This window comes from Ochotona curzoniae, unplaced genomic scaffold (genome assembly GCF_017591425.1).
Source record: "Ochotona curzoniae isolate NIBS_2020 unplaced genomic scaffold, NIBS_Ocur_1.0 contig_2210, whole genome shotgun sequence".
NCBI lineage: Eukaryota > Metazoa > Chordata > Mammalia > Lagomorpha > Ochotonidae > Ochotona > Ochotona curzoniae.
The window spans coordinates 47,142,745-47,164,618 of record NW_024465369.1 but is presented as its reverse complement, the minus strand read 5'-3'; the positions used below and the strand labels follow the sequence as shown (position 1 = coordinate 47,164,618).

At 38.7% G+C, this 21,874-nt stretch overlaps 2 protein-coding genes and 1 pseudogene across 3 annotated transcripts in view; 2 read left to right on the top strand and 1 right to left on the bottom strand.

Moving 5' to 3' along the window:
- Positions 1 to 2,784: 2,784 nt before the first annotated feature.
- On the top strand, positions 2,785 to 2,890 carry LOC121150986 (annotated as a pseudogene).
- Positions 2,891 to 7,876: 4,986 nt separating this feature from the next.
- OSGEPL1 (O-sialoglycoprotein endopeptidase like 1) lies at positions 7,877 to 18,479 on the top strand. 2 transcript variants are annotated; one of them, XM_040971851.1, is made up of 8 exons: positions 7,877 to 8,186; positions 9,809 to 10,196; positions 10,849 to 11,053; positions 11,138 to 11,286; positions 12,744 to 12,874; positions 12,982 to 13,053; positions 15,049 to 15,155; positions 16,709 to 18,479. In XM_040971851.1, the coding sequence occupies exons 1-7, from the start codon at positions 7,966 to 7,968 to the stop codon at positions 15,125 to 15,127; spliced, it is 1,245 nt and encodes a 414-aa protein (XP_040827785.1). In that variant the 5' UTR covers positions 7,877 to 7,965; the 3' UTR covers positions 15,128 to 15,155; positions 16,709 to 18,479. The 2 variants fall into 2 exon arrangements, with proteins under 2 accessions (XP_040827785.1, XP_040827787.1); XM_040971853.1 differs by lacking the exons at positions 12,982 to 13,053; positions 16,709 to 18,479 and having other exon boundaries at positions 15,049 to 15,156.
- Positions 18,480 to 19,369: 890 nt separating this feature from the next.
- ANKAR (ankyrin and armadillo repeat containing) overlaps positions 19,370 to 21,874 on the bottom strand; it is a 49,158-nt gene continuing 46,653 nt past the window's right edge. The window contains exons 23-24 of the mRNA XM_040971850.1: positions 21,269 to 21,315; positions 19,370 to 19,676 (exon numbers count right to left, since the gene is read on the bottom strand). Of these exons, the coding sequence (XP_040827784.1) occupies positions 19,429 to 19,676; positions 21,269 to 21,315 (295 nt within the window). The 3' untranslated portion in view covers positions 19,370 to 19,428. The remainder of the gene's footprint in view (positions 19,677 to 21,268; positions 21,316 to 21,874) is intronic.

Genomic DNA, 21,874 nt, shown 5'->3' with positions numbered 1-21,874 from the left:
AGTACAGTTCATGGGACTGATGCACTAAGACAACAGGAAGGAATTAAATGACTCCTGGTTTTATCGTTATCACCTAGGTGAATAGTTGTGTTATTTAAATATAAAAACTTGATACATTTAAAAGTTTGTACAGTTTAAACAAAAAAAAATTATAGAGTTATTTGGAAAAAATAACTGTGCTATAACTGCTCCTGACTGCCAAGGGCTATACCAGCAATTTTTTAAGGCATGAATGTGGAATTGCACTAAAGCCAGCATTTATTTATCTGAGGATCTTACAGCAGCTATTACTGTGGAATTCTAATAACTGTTCAGCTCATTCCTTTTACGTGTATTTGTTGGATTTCGATAAAGATGACCTGTGCCTTCTTTTCAGCTTATTCGGTCATCTACAGTACAGTTTGTGGGTATCCTAGGCTTTGGGTTCTAGGCCATTGTTTTACTCAATGTCCTCCAGCTTTGACCATGGAGAGTTCTTCCAGGCTGGCTCAAACAGTCTTTTGACTTGCTGCTGCTTTCTTTCAAAGGAATCATGGTGTTACTGTCTTTAAAACTATAAAGATCCTAAGGGGAAGAACAGTATTTCCTCAATGATATTTTTGTACATTAGTTCATACAGTTTATTGATTGAGCTGGAAAAAGCCATGGAATTCAAACCCCCAAACTGGAATGACAAGTACTTTGCTCAGTTCATTTTACCCTAAAAGAGGACTTTCAACTTAGAATACAACATATTCTTTTTTAAAAAAAAAAAATGGTTATTCATTTGAAAGTTACTAAAGGGAGGAGATACTGAAAAGAATTCCAACCACTGGTTCACTATGAAAGTAGCTGCAACGGCCGAGGCCAAAGCCAGGCCAGAGGCAGTAGCCAAGAGCTTCCTCCAGGTCTATCACATAGGTGGCAGGGGTCCAAGCATGTGGCCATCTTCTTCCCAAGGCCATTAATGAACTGGACCAGAAAGGAGAACAGCAGAGAGAAAGAATGCCCACATGGAAAGCCAGTTTTGTAGGCTGCAGTTTAATCAACTAGGCTACAACATTGGCCCCATATGTTCCATTTTTTAACACATTTCATAACCTTTTACACTGAGCCCAGATCAAGTCCTCATCCCATATAACTCTAGCTATTTGAAGAATTTTCACACTGGTATCTATGTAACTGAATGGACACTGCTACAGCCTTCACCATTTTAATGTAATAAGGTTTCACATCTCTCCCACTTTCATAGCAATTGTTAAGTTCCAGTTTATTTTGAAGTGCTAAGGCTAAATACAAGAGATGTTTAGGATGTGATATGATTACAGCATTCTCATTTCTCTTGTTCTGGGTGCCTTTTGTTTTCCTACATCACTAGCTTATACCACTGATCACTGATTTTATTGTCACAAAAATATCAGGTTTTCAACATGCAATGCTATTATGTTTCACCCTGACATTCATTAAATAGGCTTTTTGGGGTTTTTTTTTTTTCTTGTCAAACTATTAACACTCATTTTTTTTCTATAGAAGCACATCCTGGCAGATTTTACTCTTAATTCACATTGTTTAATAAATCCACCATGGGGGGAGGGGTATGGGAGGGGTGGGGGGAATCCCCAGCGCCTATGAAACTGTACTACACAATACAATGTAAGCAACAATAATAAAAAAAAAAAAAAAAAAAAAAAAAAAGGTTTATTTGTTTGAAAGGTAGAACTCCATCTGGGTCTCCCACGTTGGCAGCAGGGACTCTAGCACTTAGGCCATCTTTCACTGCTTTCTGAGCTTCAATAGCAGGGATCAGAAGTACACCAGCTAGCAGTGGAATTGGCAGGCATATAGGGTGCCAGCATTGTAGGCTGCAGCTTAACCACAGCATAATGCTGACCTCTAAAGCTAAATATCTACTATATTAATATATGCCACGAGGGACTGGTTTTTGGTGCAGTGACTAAGATGCCACCTGGCACACATGAATACATCTCAATCAGCTTCCTGCTAACCTGCGCCCTGGGTGCTATGTGATGGGTCAAGAACTTTGGTCCCTGCCTTCTACATGAGAGGCTCAAATTGGATGTCAGTTTCCTGCCTTTAGTGTTGCATAGCCTTAGCTACTCCATGAATTTGGGAAATAAAACAGTGGACAGAAGATTTCTGTCCCTGAGTTTCAAGAGAAATGAAAATTTAAGAAATTAAATAAAATTATATATACACACAAAAACACATACCGATACAATAAGTGTGATCCCAAAATAACGCTCCTGCTAATCATGAGGAAGACATACAGTGGGGCTGGCTTTGTAGCACAGCAAATTAGGATGCCTCTTCTGGTTCAAGTAAACTATCTAGCCACCAGTTCATGTTCCAGTTGCTTCACTTTGAATCCACTGAAGGGAAGGCACTGGAGGATGGCCCAAGTGCTTCACCCTTAAGCCCAAGTGGAAGACCTGGAATAAACTCTTGGCTCTTAGCATCAGTCTGACCCAGCTCTGGCTGCTGTAGCCATTTGGGGAATGTGGGATATATTCCACTTCTTCCCTCCCCCTCCTCCTACCTCTCCTGTAACTCTGCCATTAAAATAAATCTTTGGGAAAAAAAAATGTAAGAGGATATACAAGCATAGACTTTGTAGTTGGATTAGTCTAATAGGACGACAAGAGTAATTCCCAAAACAGAACATGGATAAATTAACAAGTGCAGGAATAGGAAGGCAGCACAAGGTAAAATACCCATAAAAAGAAACTTCGCAGTGATGGGCACAATAGCAAGAGAAGCTCTCCCACACATGGTGTCAAAAACAAAATGACTATACTTTCAGGGATCATTTCTATAGTCTGTGACTAGGGACGTTCTCTGATCGTGTAGAGCACCAAAAAAAAAAAAAAAAGAAGTGTTTACTTTCATTTTTACAATTTAATGTTAGTCCTAGTAAAACATTGATTCTGCTACTAAATAGTTTTCGTGTTTTTTTTTTCATTTAGCTAAACATCAGCTTTAGAACACTGAGTATTCCATACCATGGTGACCAAGCATTCTTCTGGTAATTGGGATGTTGCTTTCATTGTAATTTGATCAAAACAAAATAGACTAGCAAACTCAACTCTCTTAGCTTCCCCATCACTGCAGTTCTTGTACATTAATTCATCTTAGTAGAATGATTTGTGGACAGTAGCATCTTAGCAGTTTGTGGTAAACAACTCAGTAAACCAGATTCCAGTCACTTCCAGACCTGATAAACTAAGAGAGCCAGATATGGAAACCAGATAATCACACCATAAACTAACCAGACTTTGCAGACATCTGTGGCAAACCACACAGCCTTCCCAACAACCCCAGCAATCCTTCTCCATGCACACTTCTTTCATATTTCCATTACTCTGCATTGTTTATTATTCATTCTACCACTAGGCATCCTGGAGGGCAGGGAATGGGGCTTTTTTTCCCCTAACGACTAAGGTTCCTAGCACAAAGAGCCCAATATGTAACTGATCAATGAAAATACAAATTCAATGGAATGTGATTAGGGAAAATAAGATTGTTCTACATAAAATAATTCCCATACATGGAAAACTAGACAGAGAATAGTCAAGACCAAATCAGTATATGTAGGGCCCAGCCGCGTGGCCTAGCAGCTAAAGTCCTCACCTTCAATGCACCAGGATCCCATATGGCCGCTGGTTCTAATCTCGGCAGCTCCACTTCCCATCCCGCTCCCTGCTTGTGGCCTGGGAAAGCAGTTGAGGACAGCCCAAAGCCTTGGGACCCTGCACCTGTGTGGGAGACCTGGAGGAAGTTCCTGGCTCCAGATCGGCATAGCACCAGCCATTGCACTCACTTGGGGAGTGAATCATCAGATGAAGATCTTCCTCTCCGTCTCTCTTCCTCTTTGTATATCTGACCTTGTAATAAAAATAAATAAATCTTAAAAAAAAAATCAGCATACTTAGAGTAGGTTACAACTTTTTGACTGAAGCTAAATGACAACAGGCCATATTATGCTGATAGTATTTTAGCTTTTTAACCAGATGATCTGTGCTGAAGTCTAGACGGGCACTGGAGCAATCCTCCCTCCAGCACTACAGTAAAGCACATGTCAGGCCTGTGAGCATACCCTGCCTTATGAAACACACAATCCCAAGAAGAGTAACAGTCCTTCCTGATGTGTCAGCTGTTTGACATAGTGCATCCTTCCACCTCCACTCCTGTTCAAGAGGCCTTAATGAGGATTCTACTGATGCTAGGAGCACACCTTGCAAGGCTAACTCTTGACAGCACAAAAGAGCACTGGGTTATATCTACTGAACGTAATATGAATTGTGAGAAAAACACTAACCATGAGTGGATTTCTGTTCAGGCTGGATTTTATCACATTGTGGAGTAAACCCTGGCCCTTCATATGGAGTCAGAGTGACTAATTTCCTTCATCTTCAGGTTCTGTATTTTTGTTTTTTCTTGCTTGGGTCAGCAATGAGCCCCAAGGAAAATGTGAATGATTTTCTGGCAAACAGCCTGGACTCTAATCCTAGCTCTGTACTTTCTAGCTGTGTCTCTTGCAAACCACCCAATTCTATGGCCCAGGTGCTGTAAAATCGCAGATAGTAAGGAGTTCTCGAGGTGATTTTATTAATCTTCAGTTGTGTGCGGTTAAGTGCCCTTTTACTGGTATTGTTACACATACCAGGAAACTTTTGAAAAACTTGTTCTATCCAAAGAAGCTTCTCAACAATACTCTGGTTATTATGAATGCACTTACCCTGTATCTTATCTCTAGAACACACTGGATTTGCTCATCTTTAACACCCAAAGCATCACAAGGCAGGTATGTGTGACAGCTCTGTCCAACCCTGCACAATAGGGATCTTGCTTACTAAATCCTGAAATTCTAGCAAGACTGGGGATAGTGCATATACCCCAACCAATGGTAAGAAGTTCATGAAGCAATCAAAGCGCTAACTCTCCAAAGGCACGTGGGGGAGATACCAGGATATCAGTACACTGCGGGGAAGGTCGCAAAGCAAGGACCCCGTGCTGTGTCACGGAGATCATTTTTTTTTTAAGATAGTTACCATCTCGTGCCCGGCCTTTTGCAAATACAAAACGAAGCCAGCCCTACATTTTACCCCTGAAGAGGCGGGAGTAGTGATTTCGATGGTCTGACCGGAGCCCTTCCGTTTTCCGGGAGCTCCATGTAGGATCCTAGGTCTCCAGTGTCCGCCCTATTAAGAATTACCTATTTCACGGGGCCTATCCTTTTCTCTCAGTGGCAACCAAATTCCAGCCAAACGCGCAAAAACAAAACAAACAAAAAAAAACCTTCTAAAACTGTCGTGTTCGGAAGCAAAAGCTGCACAAACAAACCTGTACTCAACGTCCTCTGAGTCAGACTCTAGCTGTGCGACCCCTTATGCGTCTCGTTACCTACAAACCTGGAAGCAGCACCCAGAGGGCGTCGCGCCGCCCTGGCCGTGGACGCGGCACGGCGGGATGACGTCACTGCTGGGCGCCGGCCTTGCGGAGGCTGAAGGGGCTTCCAGGGTGGACGGGGCGAGCTGAGGAGCATCAGCTGGTGTCGTGGGAAGGTGGGTGAGACCTTCACGGATGCTTTCGCCAAGCTGGAAAACGGGCTGCAAGCCCAGCTTCTCGCCTTGTTAGAGCAGATCTTGCCCAAGAGAAGAAGTGCTTGGCCCCACCATCCTCCTGGCCCACAGTTACTGCAAATGTTTCATTTGGAGTTTGCCTTCCTGGGGCCGCTCCTCTGCAAATACTTGTTCCTCTCCATATAAGTGCCCTCTGCAAACAGTTCGTTCATTATTGCCTTCCGACCCAGATCCGATTCTTTGCTCTTGTTTTGAACTCCTAATTTTGTCCAGTATGGTAGTACAGGAAGGACTTAAACATTCAGAAAGTTTGAGAGCAGATGATTTGGCATGAAATGAGATACCTAGTGAGAAAACACAAAGGTACTAAGGTGCATTTGTGATGGAAGACTACTGTATTGGGAGGATCTTTGCTGAGACAGCCTGTGGCAAAAAGTGGAAATTTAATTATAAAATTGTATTTAAGGATAAAATAGGGGTTTAGTTGCAGTGCCTTTGGTTGTGCTTTTTTTAAGGTAAGCTTAGTTTGAATGCTGAAACTAGCACACAGTGTCTTGGAGTGTCTGTATGTGAATGGGGCATTCATTCACTTTACGTTGAGTCTAGTTTTTGAAACAAATGGTTACATTGTATGGAATATATCACTTAGCTGTTTTACCTTGCCTTTTCTGATTTAAAAAATACATTTTGTCTTACTTTTACACATCAATGAATAGTGCTTCTCACAGGGTTATTTTTGAAATTGTTGTAATGTTAGGGACTCAGCTGCGATGGCTCAGTGGCTAAATCCTTGCCTTGCACTCACTGGAATCCCACTTACAAGCGCTAATTCATATCCCAGCAGCTCCACTTCCCATCCAGCTCCCTGCTTGTGGCCTGGGAAAGCAGTAGAGGATGGCCCGAAGCCTTGGGAGCCTTCACCCGGGTGGGAGACCCAGAAGAAGCTCCTGGCTCCTGGCTTCGGATTGTCTTGGCTCTGGTCTTTGTGGTCACTCGGAGAGGGAAGCAGAGGATGGAAGATCATTGTGTGTCTCTGCTTCTCTCTGTAGATATGACTTTCTAAGAAAAAAATCTTAAAAATTGTAATGTTAGGTGTTTTAGGAAAAATAGTTGACTGGTAAGAACCACAGCAATATTGCTGTCAAAAAGGTTTGGGATCACAGAAGTGTTTTACATTTTAGATTATGTTCAGATTTTTTAAAGATTTTGCATACATATAACTTAGAGGTAGAATCTGTACTTTATATACACTTTGTACATGTAGCCTCAAAGAAATTTTATGTAGTATTTAAAATGTGCTTATATTTTCACTGTGAATCATCAAGTGAGACCAGGTCTAGCAGTATCTAGCTATGGCATTAGGTTGGCACTAGAAAAGTTCAGATACTTTAATTTGGGATGCTCAACTTATGATGAACTACTTCTATCTGATCCCATTCTCTTTTCTTTCAGCACATTATATGCATTCGTACTGCTAGTCAGATTCACAGATTACCAAGGACTTTTTAAAATTTTGGTAACTTTTGTACTTTCAGTAACTCCATATAAATTATGAATTGAAAAATATATCAAGGTTTCAGGATTTTGTTTTGCTAAGTAAGATTAGAGATAATATCGGTTTCAAATAATAGTTTGGGGATTCTTTTTTTTTTTTTATTACATTTCATTTTGTGACACAGTTTCAAAGGCTCTGGGATTCCCCCAACCCCTTCCCATGCCTTCCTCCCATGGTGAATTCCTCCACCTTGTTGCAATAGTACAGTTCAAATCCAGTCAAGATTCTTTCATTGCAGGCATATACCAAGTGTAGAGTCCAGCAGCTTATTGTCCAGATAAGTTTCTTGGGGAGACCATCTCTGGTCTGAAGGCTGAGCTGGCAGAATATCATCCCAGCCAATTAAAAGCCCCAACATAACATCAACAACAATTTACAACATTATGGAGTTCATTGACATGGTATTGAGTAACAAATATGTTCAAAAATGCAGGTTCTTAATCACATCCTGTGACTATTTCATTGACATTTCAATTTTAGTTTATAAGCAAACAGCTCCTATACATCTTAAAATGGCTATAGGGAACTATTCAAATATCTCATGCCTATTTTCATTTTAGTATTTAGCAGTTTATAGTTTTGAAGCATAATTTTTACCGAACTTGGCAGATTATAGGGTAGTCCAAACTGGCTTATAACTCTAACAAGGCATATATCAACAGTTGAGGTATAGAACAGTTTTAGGAGGGGTGTGCAGAGAAATCTCCAATGCCTTAGTGGGGAGTAACTTATCTTTGTGTCCTACCTAGTAAGGTTTATGTGAGTCCACGCTGACTGTTTCCTGTCTTGTTCTTTTGGGATTCTTTTGCAGGAATTACCTCAGAGTTAAGTATGCTAATGTTAAATAAGACAACAAGATGTTTTTTTAAACCATCAAAAAGGAAAATTTATGAAGCACTAAGAAGTTTAAATTTTCATCCCAGAACGCAGTTTCTTCATAAACTAGTTTTGGGAATTGAAACTAGTTGTGATGACACAGCAGCTGCGGTGGTGGATGAATCTGGAAATGTGTTGGGAGAAGCAATACACTCCCAAACTGAAGTTCACTTAAAGTAAGTATGCCTTATCTCAATTGTTGCCCCCTGCTTTGAAAAGTAAATAAAATGAAGTTATTCTTGTCTGTTTATCATATATAAAAATTAAGCCTTAGAGGCAAATTGCACATTTGTGTGCATAAAAGCCTCTACTCACTACTATAGAAACACCTCAGTCCTGTTACCATAAGAAACTCATTTCTGCTCCAGCTCTAATACGTATTCAGCATTTTCTCTCAGTCAGGCCTATTCTTATTTTACTCTACCTGTACAATGGTATTTCAAAAAGTTTGTAGAAAAGAAGTTATTCAGCACAAAATGTTTTGATATGCTTGTATAGGTTCTTTATCAAACATGTTGTTTGTAGACTCTTTGAAGACCTTCTTATGCAGGAATGGGGGTGGGTGGGTTCACTAAAATCATCTTATTTTGGGAGGCAGAGTTCGCATCCACTGATGGACTCCCTGTCTGTCTGCAAGAACTAAGGCTGCGCCCGGCCCAAAGCAGAAGAAATGGATTCAGTGTAGGTCTCTTATGTGGATTGCAGGAACCAACCTACTAGAGCCATCACCCCTCCAAGTAGATCTGACTTGTTAAGGGAAAATAAAAAATAAAAAGGGAGACATGCATGGGAAGGAGAAGATTCAAACTCTGCAGATTCCACAGGAGTCTAGATGTGAGTAGCATATGAACAGGGTCAGCACCCTGTGGACTCCAAGGTTCAGAGGACATAGTCAGGGAAGTGCAGTTGGATAACTGTGGAATAGACTGACCCAATCAGTGAAGGTTTCTGTAGTCACGATGGGCATGGTGATAAATGCAGAGTGAGGGGAGTTAGGAGGAACCTTGGCCCAAGAGATTGAGACTAAATGTGCCTTGTATTTTGTTGCATTGGTATAAAAACAGTCATATGCTAGCATATTTGTTGGTAGCAAATTTGCTTCCTGCTTCTTTCTTCTTGACATTTAGAGTGGCTATCCATTGCCCTGAAGTAAGGCATACTTTAAGTTTTAGAAGCCAAAACTCTAAATGACCATCTCCAAGCATTCCAAGCATTTCTGAACTGTAGTTGAACTGTAGTTCAAGATTGCAGGCAATCTACTGTCCTGCCCTGACTAACAATGCTGTATGTTTTAAAAATAAACTTATCTTCACAAAACTGTTTCCATATTTCTAAGTATTTTTCTCCTATTCATTTCAGCTGAATATTTGAGTCATCTTGCATGCCTTGTTCCCCTAATCCTCACATTTAGTTGCTACAGTTTTTGAAGCTCTTTGTCCCTTTCTCCCTATTTGCACACTCAATTAACAATATTATTTAACACAAACACTTTTGCAGTAATGTCTTAAAAACATTCTTTTTCTACATGCAGGTTAATTTTCCTAACATCTAACCTTATCCTTTCCTTCCATTGTGAAGACTTCCTTAGAAAGATGTCACAGTCATTTCAGTGATTCATTAACATTCTGGGGAGCTTCTTCAGTAGCTAACATGTGTTGTGACAAAAGGTACACAATTTGAAAATACTTGCCTAATATTTTCAGCTTTGTGTTTAAAGACATGCCTTTAGCCATATATTTCTACTTCTGTTTCTTATCATCTTAAAAATTATAAAAAGCTATCTTTTTGTTTCTTTCAGATCAGGTGGGATCATTCCTCCTGTAGCTCAACAGCTTCACAGAGAAAACATTCAACGCATAGTGCAAGAAGCTCTTTCTGCCAGTAAAATCTCTCCGAGTGAACTGTCAGCTATTGCAACAACCATAAAACCAGGTCTCGCTTTGAGCCTGGGAGTAGGCTTATCATTTAGTGTGCAGTTGGTAAGCCAGTTGAAAAAGCCATTCATTCCCATTCATCATATGGAGGCTCATGCCCTGACTATTAGATTGACCAATAAAGTAGAATTCCCTTTTTTAGTGCTCTTAATTTCTGGAGGTCATTGTCTTCTGGCATTAGTTCAGGGAGTTGCAGATTTTCTGCTTCTTGGAAAGTCTCTGGACATAGCACCAGGGGACATGCTGGACAAGGTAATTATCTGAGAATTTCTTTCTTTTATTTTGTTCTGGTATCTTTCAATTAAATGGTGATGGATGTGCTACCACCATTTATATAGATATCTATGAATATTTTCTTAGACTGAAAAGTTTATATACAGGAAGAAAAAAGAAAAAGTAGAATACATAATGTTGTAACGCAATTCTTACATTTTCTTAAACTAGTAAGCAATTTACATCAATATGTATTGACTAGAATAGTTTGCAGATACAGTTAGGTCATGTGCTGGAAAAAATTAAATAGAAGGATGTATACAGATTAGCATAAGAACATTAATAATGTACAAGGTTGTCTGACTATATCATACAAATGCTGGCAAGCAGAATATTATTTGAGAATAAACTCCCCAAATCCCTGTGCTGTGTGTAAAAACAACACTGAAGCTCACAGGGCAGGTTCTCATTTTTGAAGGTCATTAAGTAGTCTTTGACAATTTCAAACCTATTTTCCAACTCCAGAGAAGAGCAGCTGGTTCCCACTGCTTTAATTAGCATCCACTATAGTCCTTATTTGTCAAGGTATAACATATTTTATGCATTCAGAATTCCTAAAGTAGTAGTAATACATTTGTTTCAAAATGTATAATTTGACTTCTTACACAGGATGTGGTTTTGTTCTTCATAGGTGGCAAGAAGACTTTCTTTAGTCAAACATCCCGATTGCTCCACCATGAGTGGTGGGAAGGCTATAGAATATTTGGCTAAACAAGGAAACAGACTCCATTTTGATATCAAACCACCCATGCAGCGTGCAAAAAATTGTGATTTTTCTTTTTCTGGACTTCAGCATATTATTGACAGAATAATAACACAAAAGGAAAAAGAGGAAGGTATACTTCTAACTATCATAATTTCTAAGTATGGAAGGACAACTATGCCAGACTTTGCCTAAACATGACTCCCCATTTCTGCAGGAATTGAGAAAGGACAACTGTTGTCTTCAGCTGCAGACATTGCTGCTGCAGTACAGCACACAGCAGCGTGCCACATTGCAAAAAGAACACATCGCGCTATCCTTTTTTGCAAGCAGAAAGACTTACTACCCCAAAACAATGCAGTCCTGGTATGTTTTGTTGTAACACTTGACTCTATGATACTTTGTCCTGAAGACCTCACTTGAGCTTATACCTAGGATGAACAGGTCTTTTTACTACATGCTAGCCATGCACAGTGTGAAATTATACAGAATAGAAAAATGTATTAACCAGCCATTTCCTGTGCATGCATGGCAGCTTCAGAAGACAGTCATACAGCCTGGGTGTCAAAAAATATAAGACCACATTTTCCTCATTGAAAATAGGACTTATAAAAATGCAAACAAAGCAGTAACTGCTGACAATATTTTTTTTTTTTAAAGATTTATTTTTTTTATTTTTTCATTGGAAAGGCGGATATACAGAGAGGAGAGACAGAGAGGAAGATCTTCCGTCCGATGATTCACTCCCCAAGTGAGCGCAACGGGCCGATACTATGCCAATCCGAAGCCAGGAGCCTCTTCAGGGTCTCCCACGCGGGTGCAGGTTCCCAAAGCTTTGGGCCGTCCTCGACTGCTTTCCTAGGCCACAGGCAGGGAGCTGGAAGGGAAGTGGGGCTGCCGGGATTAGAACCGGCGCCCATATGGGATCCCGGGCGTGCAAGGCGAGGACCTTTAACCACTTGCGCCACTTGCACCGGGCCCGACAATATTTTTTTCAAAGTAAGCTGCTTACCTCCTTTCTTTGGTAAAATCCCTTACAATGAATTTCATAGCCTGGATAAACTTGGTGTGAAAATTAGTCTCTTGAAAATTATATGCTTATGGGCCCGGTGTGGTAGCCTAGTGGCTAAAGTCCTTGCTTTGCATGCACCAGTTTGTATCCCAGCTGCCCCACTTCCCTTCCAGCTCCCTGCTTGTGGCCTGGGACAACAGTAGAGGATGGCTCAAAGCCTTGGGATCCTGCACCTGTGTGGAGACCAGGAGGAAGCTCCTGGTTCCTGGCTTCAGAATGGCTCAGCTCCAGCCACTTCAGCTACTTGGGGAATGAACCAACAGATGAAAGACCTTTCTGTCTGTCTCTCCTTTCTGTAAATCTGCCTTTCCAATAAAAGTAAATAAATCTTTTTAAAAAGTTATAAACTTATTTGGAAAGTGTTTATTAAATTAGCAAAATTGAATATTACATGAATATCAAGGATAATTGTTTTTTAACAGAGTAAACCGAGGAAATTATTACCAGTAAAAATTACAGTAAAAATACTGGTATACTGTGATTGCAATTATATTAAAGAAATATTTAGAAAAAGGTTAAGGTTTTTTTAAGGAGTTAGAGAAAATGCAGAAATATTAATAGTGATTATATGCTACGATTAAAATTGTTAGTGTTTTTTCTTCTAAATTTTATTATTTCAGATACATCACTTGTTCATTACTTACCTCATTATGTGATAGTTTCTTATTGTATGAAGTTGGTAATTTCCCCAAACTTAAAGAGGTGGTTCTTGTATGTTTGCTCCTTGTTAAGGTTGGTCTCCTTCCTTCAGGTTGTGTCTGGTGGTGTTGCAAGTAACTTCTATATCAGAAAAGCTCTGGAAATTGTGACAAACGCAACCGGATGCACTCTGCTATGTCCCCCGCCTAGACTGTGCACTGATAATGGCATCATGATTGCATGGTAAGCACTTCATTGCCAGTTCCTCACATTGGTCACCATGTCCTCACATTAAATGGTCTCCTTTACATCATGGGGCTACTGAATTTATTTTCCTGATTCTTCTTTAGGAACGGTATTGAAAGATTACGTGCTGGCTTGGGCATTTTACATGATGTAGAAGGCATCCGCTATGAACCCAAGTACGTAGTATCATTCCTAATCTTCATAAAACAAAACTTTTTTAAAAAATGAAGCCTGAAGTTTGCTTTCATATATGAGTTTTTCACTTAGACCTAGTGGTACTTGAAGTCACATTCATTGCTTTCATGAAACACTTCATGAGAGATTTTTGTTGTAGTATCAAATTATAAGAAGTTTGAAAACTTATAGGTGGGTAAGAAGGAGACCATGAATAGATGTACTAAATTCCTTCATTTGGGACCAGAGTGGAAATCCTAGCCATGGCCTGGAGTTTTGTAGTATTGAGATGTGAAGACTGGCTGGTAGGCAGTGAAACATGCCAAAAGCATCTAATGAGAAAGCTAAGAACTGACCAAGAGATAGCCAGTTTGCTCTCTCAAACCATGTTGCAACCTATTACACAGCTGTTTCAATTTACTGTCAAGTTCCAGTCCAAGTTAATTCTAGAATAGTAAAAATTATATTTCACAAAGTAACAGAATCTTGTTTTGAACACTGCCAGCAATATAGTCCATAACTACACAGTTGTGTTAACATAGAGGTGGGAAACATTTTTCTTGCCAAAGGCCATCTAGGTATTTATATCATCATTCATAAGCCATATGAAATTATCAACTTAAAAATTAGCCTGAACTTTGAGTCTCACCTCTAATTGCCTTGGCAGGGCAGGACCGAGTGATTCTGCAGGCCAACAGGCTGGTGTTTCCCGCCTCGGTTACATGAATCACAGATCACAAAGCAAAGGAGCTAGCAGTGGCAGGGGAATCCTTTCCAAGGATGCCCCAGGCCTGGATGGAGTTCATCACCTAATCCAATGGGGCCCTCTGCTGGCAGTATGGAGGCTGGCTTTTTCCAGAAGGATACCTGAGGCTGACTGAGGAAGAACTGAGGAAGTGATAGAAGCAAAGATCCTTCTTGCCGACATTGGCAAAGCAGAGTAGAAAAGGGGCAGCTTTTGAAACCTCCAAGATGAACGGATAGAAACTGGGGGATTTCTTTTTTTTTTTTTTTTTTTTTTTTTTTTTTATTAATAAAATTTATTTTGACATTCTTTACATGCTTAGTTAGAGTAAGAAGGTTCAAGGGCTACAGGAAAGTGGATAATACTAGTATGTTTTCCATATTGTTACCTTCATGTTTAAAAGGGGGGTATTAAGGGAGAAGGCCCACCCAATTTCCCACCCTCCCCAAGTCCCGGGTGTAGGGCATGCTCTGAGGTTCTTGCTCGAGTGGTCTTGATATTGCAACAGTTATGAATCGCTGTCAATCTTGCCACTCCAAGCACTATGAGGTCTTTGAAAAATCCACTGATAGACATAGTCCATCATAGCTGAGATGGTTGGTTGACCTGTTCTGTCTTCTCTCTTTTCTTCGTTAGGGTTCTGAGTCCAGCATTTAGATTAGGAAGATCTCCAAAGAAACTTCTTGTATGTGCTAACAAGTACAGGGCCAGGCACCGTCCATCGCTCCAATCAGCTGGTGGTTGTAATTGCTGGGTTGGTTCTGTTTTCACTCCCGACTTCCACTGGAACCAATGGGTGTTGCGGTCCAGCCTGGTTCTGCCCCACACATATTTGGCCCTCACCTAAACCAGTGGGAGCTGCAGCCTAGTTGGAGCGACCCACAATAACTGGGGGATTTCTTAAATGTCCATGGGCACAGGTTTGATTTTAGCTGCATAGATTATGTTTTTACATTTGAATTTTTATAAAGATATAAGCATTACGTTTTTAACTAGTATGGTTATAATAATTGAGAGCAGAAGCGTCACTTTCAAAAGCACATCAAAATTTAGATATTTTATTTATGAGACTGGCCTTTATTATTCTGACTTAAGATCCCACTACATTTGTATGTATTTAAGAACCATCACCATATATGACAAATTATATAATAGCTGCATGTGGTGTTTCTCAGCACACTAAATACATAGTCTGCAGATCTAGTGATGGCTTATGAAGAAAATTTAGAAGTAATATGTGTCTGCAATGCAGATGTCCTCTTGGAGTAGATATATCAGAAGAAGTTGGAGAAGCTGCCATAAAAGTACCACCATTAAAAATGAAGATTTGAATTCTGCTTTTCAAGAACATCCATAAAGGTAGTATTTCAATGTTATAATTAAGTGTATCAATAAGTATTACACTTACGAGTATCAATTGTAAAAGTATAGTACTCATCAAAACTTTTTGTTACTCTTTTTCTTATGTTGATGTTTAACCTGCTCTTCTGAGAGACAATAAATGCATTCATATAAGAAAAATTAGTTTTAATACAAAAACCAAAGTATGGCAGGCATTGAGGCACAGTAAATAAAGCGACTGGGAAGCATGCCCACATCCAGGATCAGAGTGCCTGTTCATGTAGAACTCTTGGTTTTTATAAAGTACTTGCTCTTTTATTTGAAAGGGAAAGAGCTCCCGAGACAGGGGGAAAGAGAGAGAAAGATCTTCCATCCACTGTTCCACTCCCTAAGTGGCCATTAGCTGCAACTGGATCTCCTGCAGAGATAGCAGCAGCCTGCTGCCTTCCCAGATGCAGTAACAGGAAGTTGGACCAGAGCCAAGCAGCTGGGACTTGAACAGGTTCTCTGATACAGGGTGAAGGAATCCCATGTGGCAGCTTAAACAGATGCACCATAATAGCACCCCTCAATTCCTCCACTTCTAATCCAGCTGCCTGGGAGGCAACACATAATGGCTAAGGTGCCTGGGCCACCCACATGGGAGACAGATGGAGTTCTGGACTCCAGCTTTCACCTGGCCCAGTCTTTTGTTCCAACCATTTGGGGGGAGGGGAGAACCAACCATAAAAGATTTCTCTCTCCTTCTCCCTATTCCCTTTTCTCTCCTCTATTTCTTGTCACTCTGCCTTGCAAGTATATAGAAAAGAAACATTCTATAAAACACCAAAGTAAAACATCTTATAGGAAAATTATATACTGATATTGGGAAGTAGGTTAAGACCTTAAAGAAATATTGTGATTCTGCCCAATTCTGACCCTAATCATCATATCCAGATCTTTTCTACCCTTTCTCAAATCAGGATTGGAAGTTATTTTTTGACCCTGACTGAAATGTGAGTCTGACTTCTATAGAAAGAGAGCAATTTTAGAAAAGTGGGACAAAATCATGGCAAATCACAGAATTCCAAATCAAGAGAAAAACTGACTCTCTCTAATCAAATGTTATTAAACATAAAAATGTGTACTAGGTGTTCTTTTTGGAGTAAGTGGCTATGTCTACATGTTTGTTCAAATATATCTGATTCTAAAAATTTTGCATGCAGGTGATTTCTCAAGTCTGCACTGTAGTTGTTAGTTGACCATTTATATTCACATCCATTATTTTAGAAATTATATTTAACCAGGTGAAAGTAGATGAAATTTTCTTTAAATCTGAAATTTTGTGTTACAGATGTCATAAATGTATGATTTGTGGGGAACCTAGGTTAAAGAAGTTGAATGTAACTGTCTTTTACTCTACTGATTGTTTAATGTCTTTTAAGAGATTTTTACCAGTAAAGGATCATACTACATCATCTATACTGGACCAAGTTATTAGCTTTCTGACTAGAGCCTGGCTTTATTGAGCAACTGGGAGTTAAGGATAAAAATCTAGAATGAAAACATTTCTTATTTAAATCTCGCCTTAGGCGCCAGTGTTGTGGCACAGTCAGCTTAAGCTACCTCCCAAGATGCCAGCATCCCATTTGAGTGCCAGTTGGAGTTCCAGCTGCTCCACTTCTGATCCAGCTCTCTACTAATGCACCTAAGAAAGTAATGGAAGATGGCCCAAGTACTTGGGTCCCTGCCATTCATTTGAGAGACCTGGTTGGAATTGTAGACTTCTGGCTTTGGCTTCACCTAGCTCTGGATGTTGGTGGTAATGTGGGAAGTGAACCAGTGAATGCAAGCTCTTTCTGTGTGCTTATTTCTCCCTTTCTTCCTATAACTGTGGATTTTCAAGTAAATATAAATGAATAAATCCCACCTTAAAGTGACTTCCCTATGGGAAGCACTGTTAGTAATTATTTTTTTTAGAATTGTGGTCAAGGTATATTATTTTATTCATTTTATCCCAGGACAAATGTTGTTTTATATATTAGTAAACATATAGAAATATGTAATTAATAATATTTATAAAGGTTTGCATTCTTTGGCATATAGAGTTGGGAACAAATGTCATTTAAAATAAACAGTTTTTGATTTCACATTTTACATTTTTATTTACATCATATGCCTGTCATTCTGAATTCAAAGAGAAGTAGAATTATTCCTTCAGCACTAAATTTAGCATACATACAAACCATGAAAGAAAATCTGTCAAGGGTTCTTCGCATTATCACAAAGATTGTAAATCAGGAATACCATTAATCCAAATTTTTAAAGTTTCAGAATTGTTCCAGGTTCTGCAATGATGCATGTTAAAATTGAGTTTATGACATAAATAAGGAAAATCTACAGAAAACAAAGTAAGAAAATTCTGGAGAACTTTATATCTCTAGGTCTTTCAATGCTTAGACATAAGGAAGGGAAAAGAAAAGAATGAAGGGAAAAATGAAAAAGGAAAGAAAAATAGTGAGGGAGAGACTGTATGGCAAACATCTGTGCCAATGTTTTCCAGCCCAGCTGAGAGGCAGAAAAATTGTTGAAATTCTCTATATTAGGAGGCCTTTCTCATACATAATTTTACAAAAGAAAAACAACATATGGCAAAAAAGAAGTCTATATGAGGTAGACGTACTGTTCAAGAAATACTCTAAGTTTGGGAAGTCATTAAGTTGTCCTGGCTATGTCAGTACACTCAGGAAATTATGCATTAACCACATTAATGATGTGATTTCCAACCTGACGATACTTTTAAAATACTGTTTTTTAGGGACTGATATTGAGGCATAGTGCGTTTAGCTGCGACCTGCAGTTGAAAGTGCCCCGTATGAATAACAATTCATGTCTCAGCTACTCTACTTCTGAAACAGCTTCCTGTTAATAACCTGGAAAAAGCAGCAGATGATCAAGGGCTTGGACCTCTGCTAACCATGTGAGGGGTTTGGAAAAAGCTCCTGGCTCCTAGCTCCTGGCTTTGATCTGGCTCAACCCTGGCTATTATAGCCATTTGGGAAGTGAACCAGTGTTGAAAGATCTGAGTCTCTCCTCTCTCTAACACGTTCAAATAATTATATAAATTTTAAACAAAAAACAGTAACAACATCAACAAGAAACCAAAAGCTTAAAACTGCAGAGAGGCCTACCATGTCAGTGTAGTTGCCATGACAGAGAAGAAATAACTGAAGCAGGAATAAATGAGGTCCCAGGTAGCATGTACCAGGTAGGAAGAGAAGCAATACCTCCAACATCCAACAGGGGCATGGAGGAAGTTCCAGGGAGACCGATCTTTAAATTATATGTATGTGTATATGTGTGCATATGTATATATATTTTTAATAACTTAAACTGAAACTTACATTTAAATTATATGTATATTATATGGTTTGAATAATTTTAAATAAATTTTAAATGATCAGCTTGTATAAATTTAAATACATTTATGTGAATAGATTAAATTTTAACTATTTTAAAACTATAGTGTCAATGTCAAACTTACAGGTTGTGCGCTGGAGACTGTTAAAAACAAAGTACATTGATGTGAATTTTTATCTTTAACAGTGCTGAATAAATGGTAAACAGTTTCTTGTCACTTGAATAATTTATCCCTTTCCATTCTTCCCTACATTTCTTAAAAATTAGTTCAACCATCAGGAAATTGTGACTCAAAGCTACTAAGATGATTTTCAATTGAATCTGAAGATTATAGAGGTCTCTTACTTTATAGTGGCAAAGAAAATAAGCTTTGGTATGCACCACATGGAAAACCCTAAGTATAAGTCGTAGGTGTGTTGGGAGAAGATGGATACTCGGGGCTTATATGTTCAGTGCTCAGTACACAGTTCACTCGAGGTCTCTCATTTGGATTCAGGAACCCAGTTTCTCAAGCTGTCACTCCCAACTCCAAGAGCACATTAGCAGGAAACTGAGGTCAGAGTACTCCAACGTGGGCTGTGGCTGTTCTAACCAGTCTTAACTAAAAAGCCAATAATAATTAATAAATAATAATAAATAAATTTAATTTTACCAGGCTGGGCAGAACATATTAATAAATTTTTTTAAATGGAAGTACAGGCATTCTTAATTTCAGAATTCATATATTTTGAAACCATTAATTCTGGTCTGATGGTAAATATTAGACATTTTCAAGAAATTCTATTTATGATGATTAAATTGATATGAAAAGACACTCAAAAAGACTGATTACATATATTTACCATAATTTAAAAAATTAGTAAAAGATTGCTCTCATACTCAAGTGCTTTTATTAGCTTTCTGAAGGCTCTGAGTTGACTTTCTGTATGTTTTTCCCAAGTTTGTTCAAGCACACTATTCTTGGTCTTGATATGTTTATGATATCCGATGAAAGTGCAGATGAAAAAGAAAGTATACTAAGGGGAACATCAGCGTTTTCTGATGTTTTGAAGAGTCCCATTAAGTTAGTTACAGGAGGTATTAAAGTCAAAGAATCTCTTGGTTGAATTTTAGGTTTTGCTTTTCTTCGGTGTTCTTTTCCTAAAAATTAAAGAGGCACAATTAAATGTCCCTTAAGCTGTCTGCCCATGGTATAATATCATTACTTCTAGTTCTGTGTAGTTTTGTCTTCTTTGAAGAACTAAAACATACTAAAAGATCAATTAGCTTCCAGACTTTTTTAGGTAACAGAAAAGGTCAAAATATAATGTGTCAACTTTTTATTATGCCAAACTGTCACTAATAAAATAACAAATATCATTTAAGCAAGAGGTATCTTAATACCAAAAGATAATGCAAAAGGCATTTTGAAATGACAGACTTGACATAGAATAAAATGAGTTTTATCAGAGGCTTGCTATATGTCTTCACTTTTCCTTAAGATTACCATAAACCTGGTAAAACTTCATTATACAATTAATGGCAAAATGTTTGGCTCAGAAAGTAGTGAAGAAAAAAAGCAGAAATGACTAATCATTTGTTTATTAATTCTTTCATGAAAGAAGATATAGGAAAAACTGGGTATTCTCTCTAAAATATTCCGAAATATGAGACTACCACAAAAATTCATGGAAAAATGGAATTAGAAGATAAGTTTCTTTGTGAGCAATTAAACTTTCCGAAATACCTTCACACAGCCTCTACTGATACTCATATCTAGCTTCCCTCAGATACGCCTTGAATAAATAAAATTATAGGGCCCAGCAGCATGGCCTAGCAGCTAAAGTCCTTGCCTTGAACGCGCCAGGATCCCATATGGGCGCCGGTTCTAATCCTGGCAGCTCCACTTCCCATCCAGCTCCCTGCTTGTGGCCTGAGAAAGCAGTGGAGGACGGCCCAAGGCTTTGGGATCCTGCACCGATGTGGAAGACCTGGAAGAAGTTCCTGGATCCTGGCTTCGGATCAGCATAGCATTGGCCATTGCGCTCACTTGGGGAGTGAATCATCGGATGGAAGATCTTCCTCTTTGTCTCTCCTCCTCTCTGTATATCTGACTTTCCAATAAATAAATAAATCTTTAAAGTAAATAAATAAAATTATATTTCTCCCTATTCTCCTTCCTGTGACATCGGAAAACCACTAGTGACTTCAAATGGTTCTCTCCTTGATTCTGACTATACTTGGTCCTACTCTAAGTACACATGAGCAAGTACCCATCAAATACATGACATTAATAAGAATTTGTTTCCTGTTGTATGTATAATAGGAGAGAATGAGTAACATTAGAAACTACAAGCTGTAGTCTTCTCAGATTTAGGTCACATAATTGTCATCTACCAGCCAGGGTAAAAACTGCACAAAATAGTAATGGAAAAATATTTCTACCCTCAGAATTTATAGATAGATAACTTGTAATGAAACAGACAACAATACAACTATATTTGAAGTCACCATTACCTGGTGTTATTTCTATGCATGGCTAGAGAAAAAAAAAGTGAAAAAGGATCCAGTCAAATGGTACTAGTAGAGATGACCTTACAAATGGGAATGTGTCTTAGGTATTTGGGTTTACAAAAGGAGAGTTTGCAAGTAAACCTTTTTGGTAGCCTGTACATTTCAAACTTTTTGACATGGAACATGGAATTATCAAGTGCCAGGGCTACACAGTATCTCAGAAATAAAAAATTAATTACCTTTCTTAAAGACGGGAATTATGGATGGTCCTCCATTCTTTTCCAAACTAAAAGGGAAAGATTTTAATAAAATAAATAAGCAAAGACATAATGTATCCAGAAAAAAATTAAGATTTCTTTCAGGTAACATGTTCTGTGCTTAATGACCCTTTTCATATATGTGACCTATAGATACTTTTTGTGTAGTCACTCATTTACTCAATCCAGATATTTGAAACTTTGATTCTGCTTGAAATGACAGCAAGAAGAGATATTTGACAAGGTTTTGAAAAAAGAACATTTTCCTAACTTCTACAGGGCTGCCAATATGAACTGATTATGGGATTGACTTACATTATTTATAAAATAAAGGCATTAGTTTGGATTTTCGATTCTTCAAAGAATTAAAACTTAAGTTGGCTCTAAAAATAGATCCATCTTTCTCTACACTAAAAATTGATTTATAAAGCCATGTTACACTCCTAGACCCCTTTTTCTCTTCCAATACTGTAAAGTTAACAACATATATGTGCTTGGGTTACCTACATGTGGATTTTCCATTTTTCCAGACTTACCTTCATGATGCAACTGCAACATGGAGGCAAAAGTCTTGTGAGTAAATGGCTG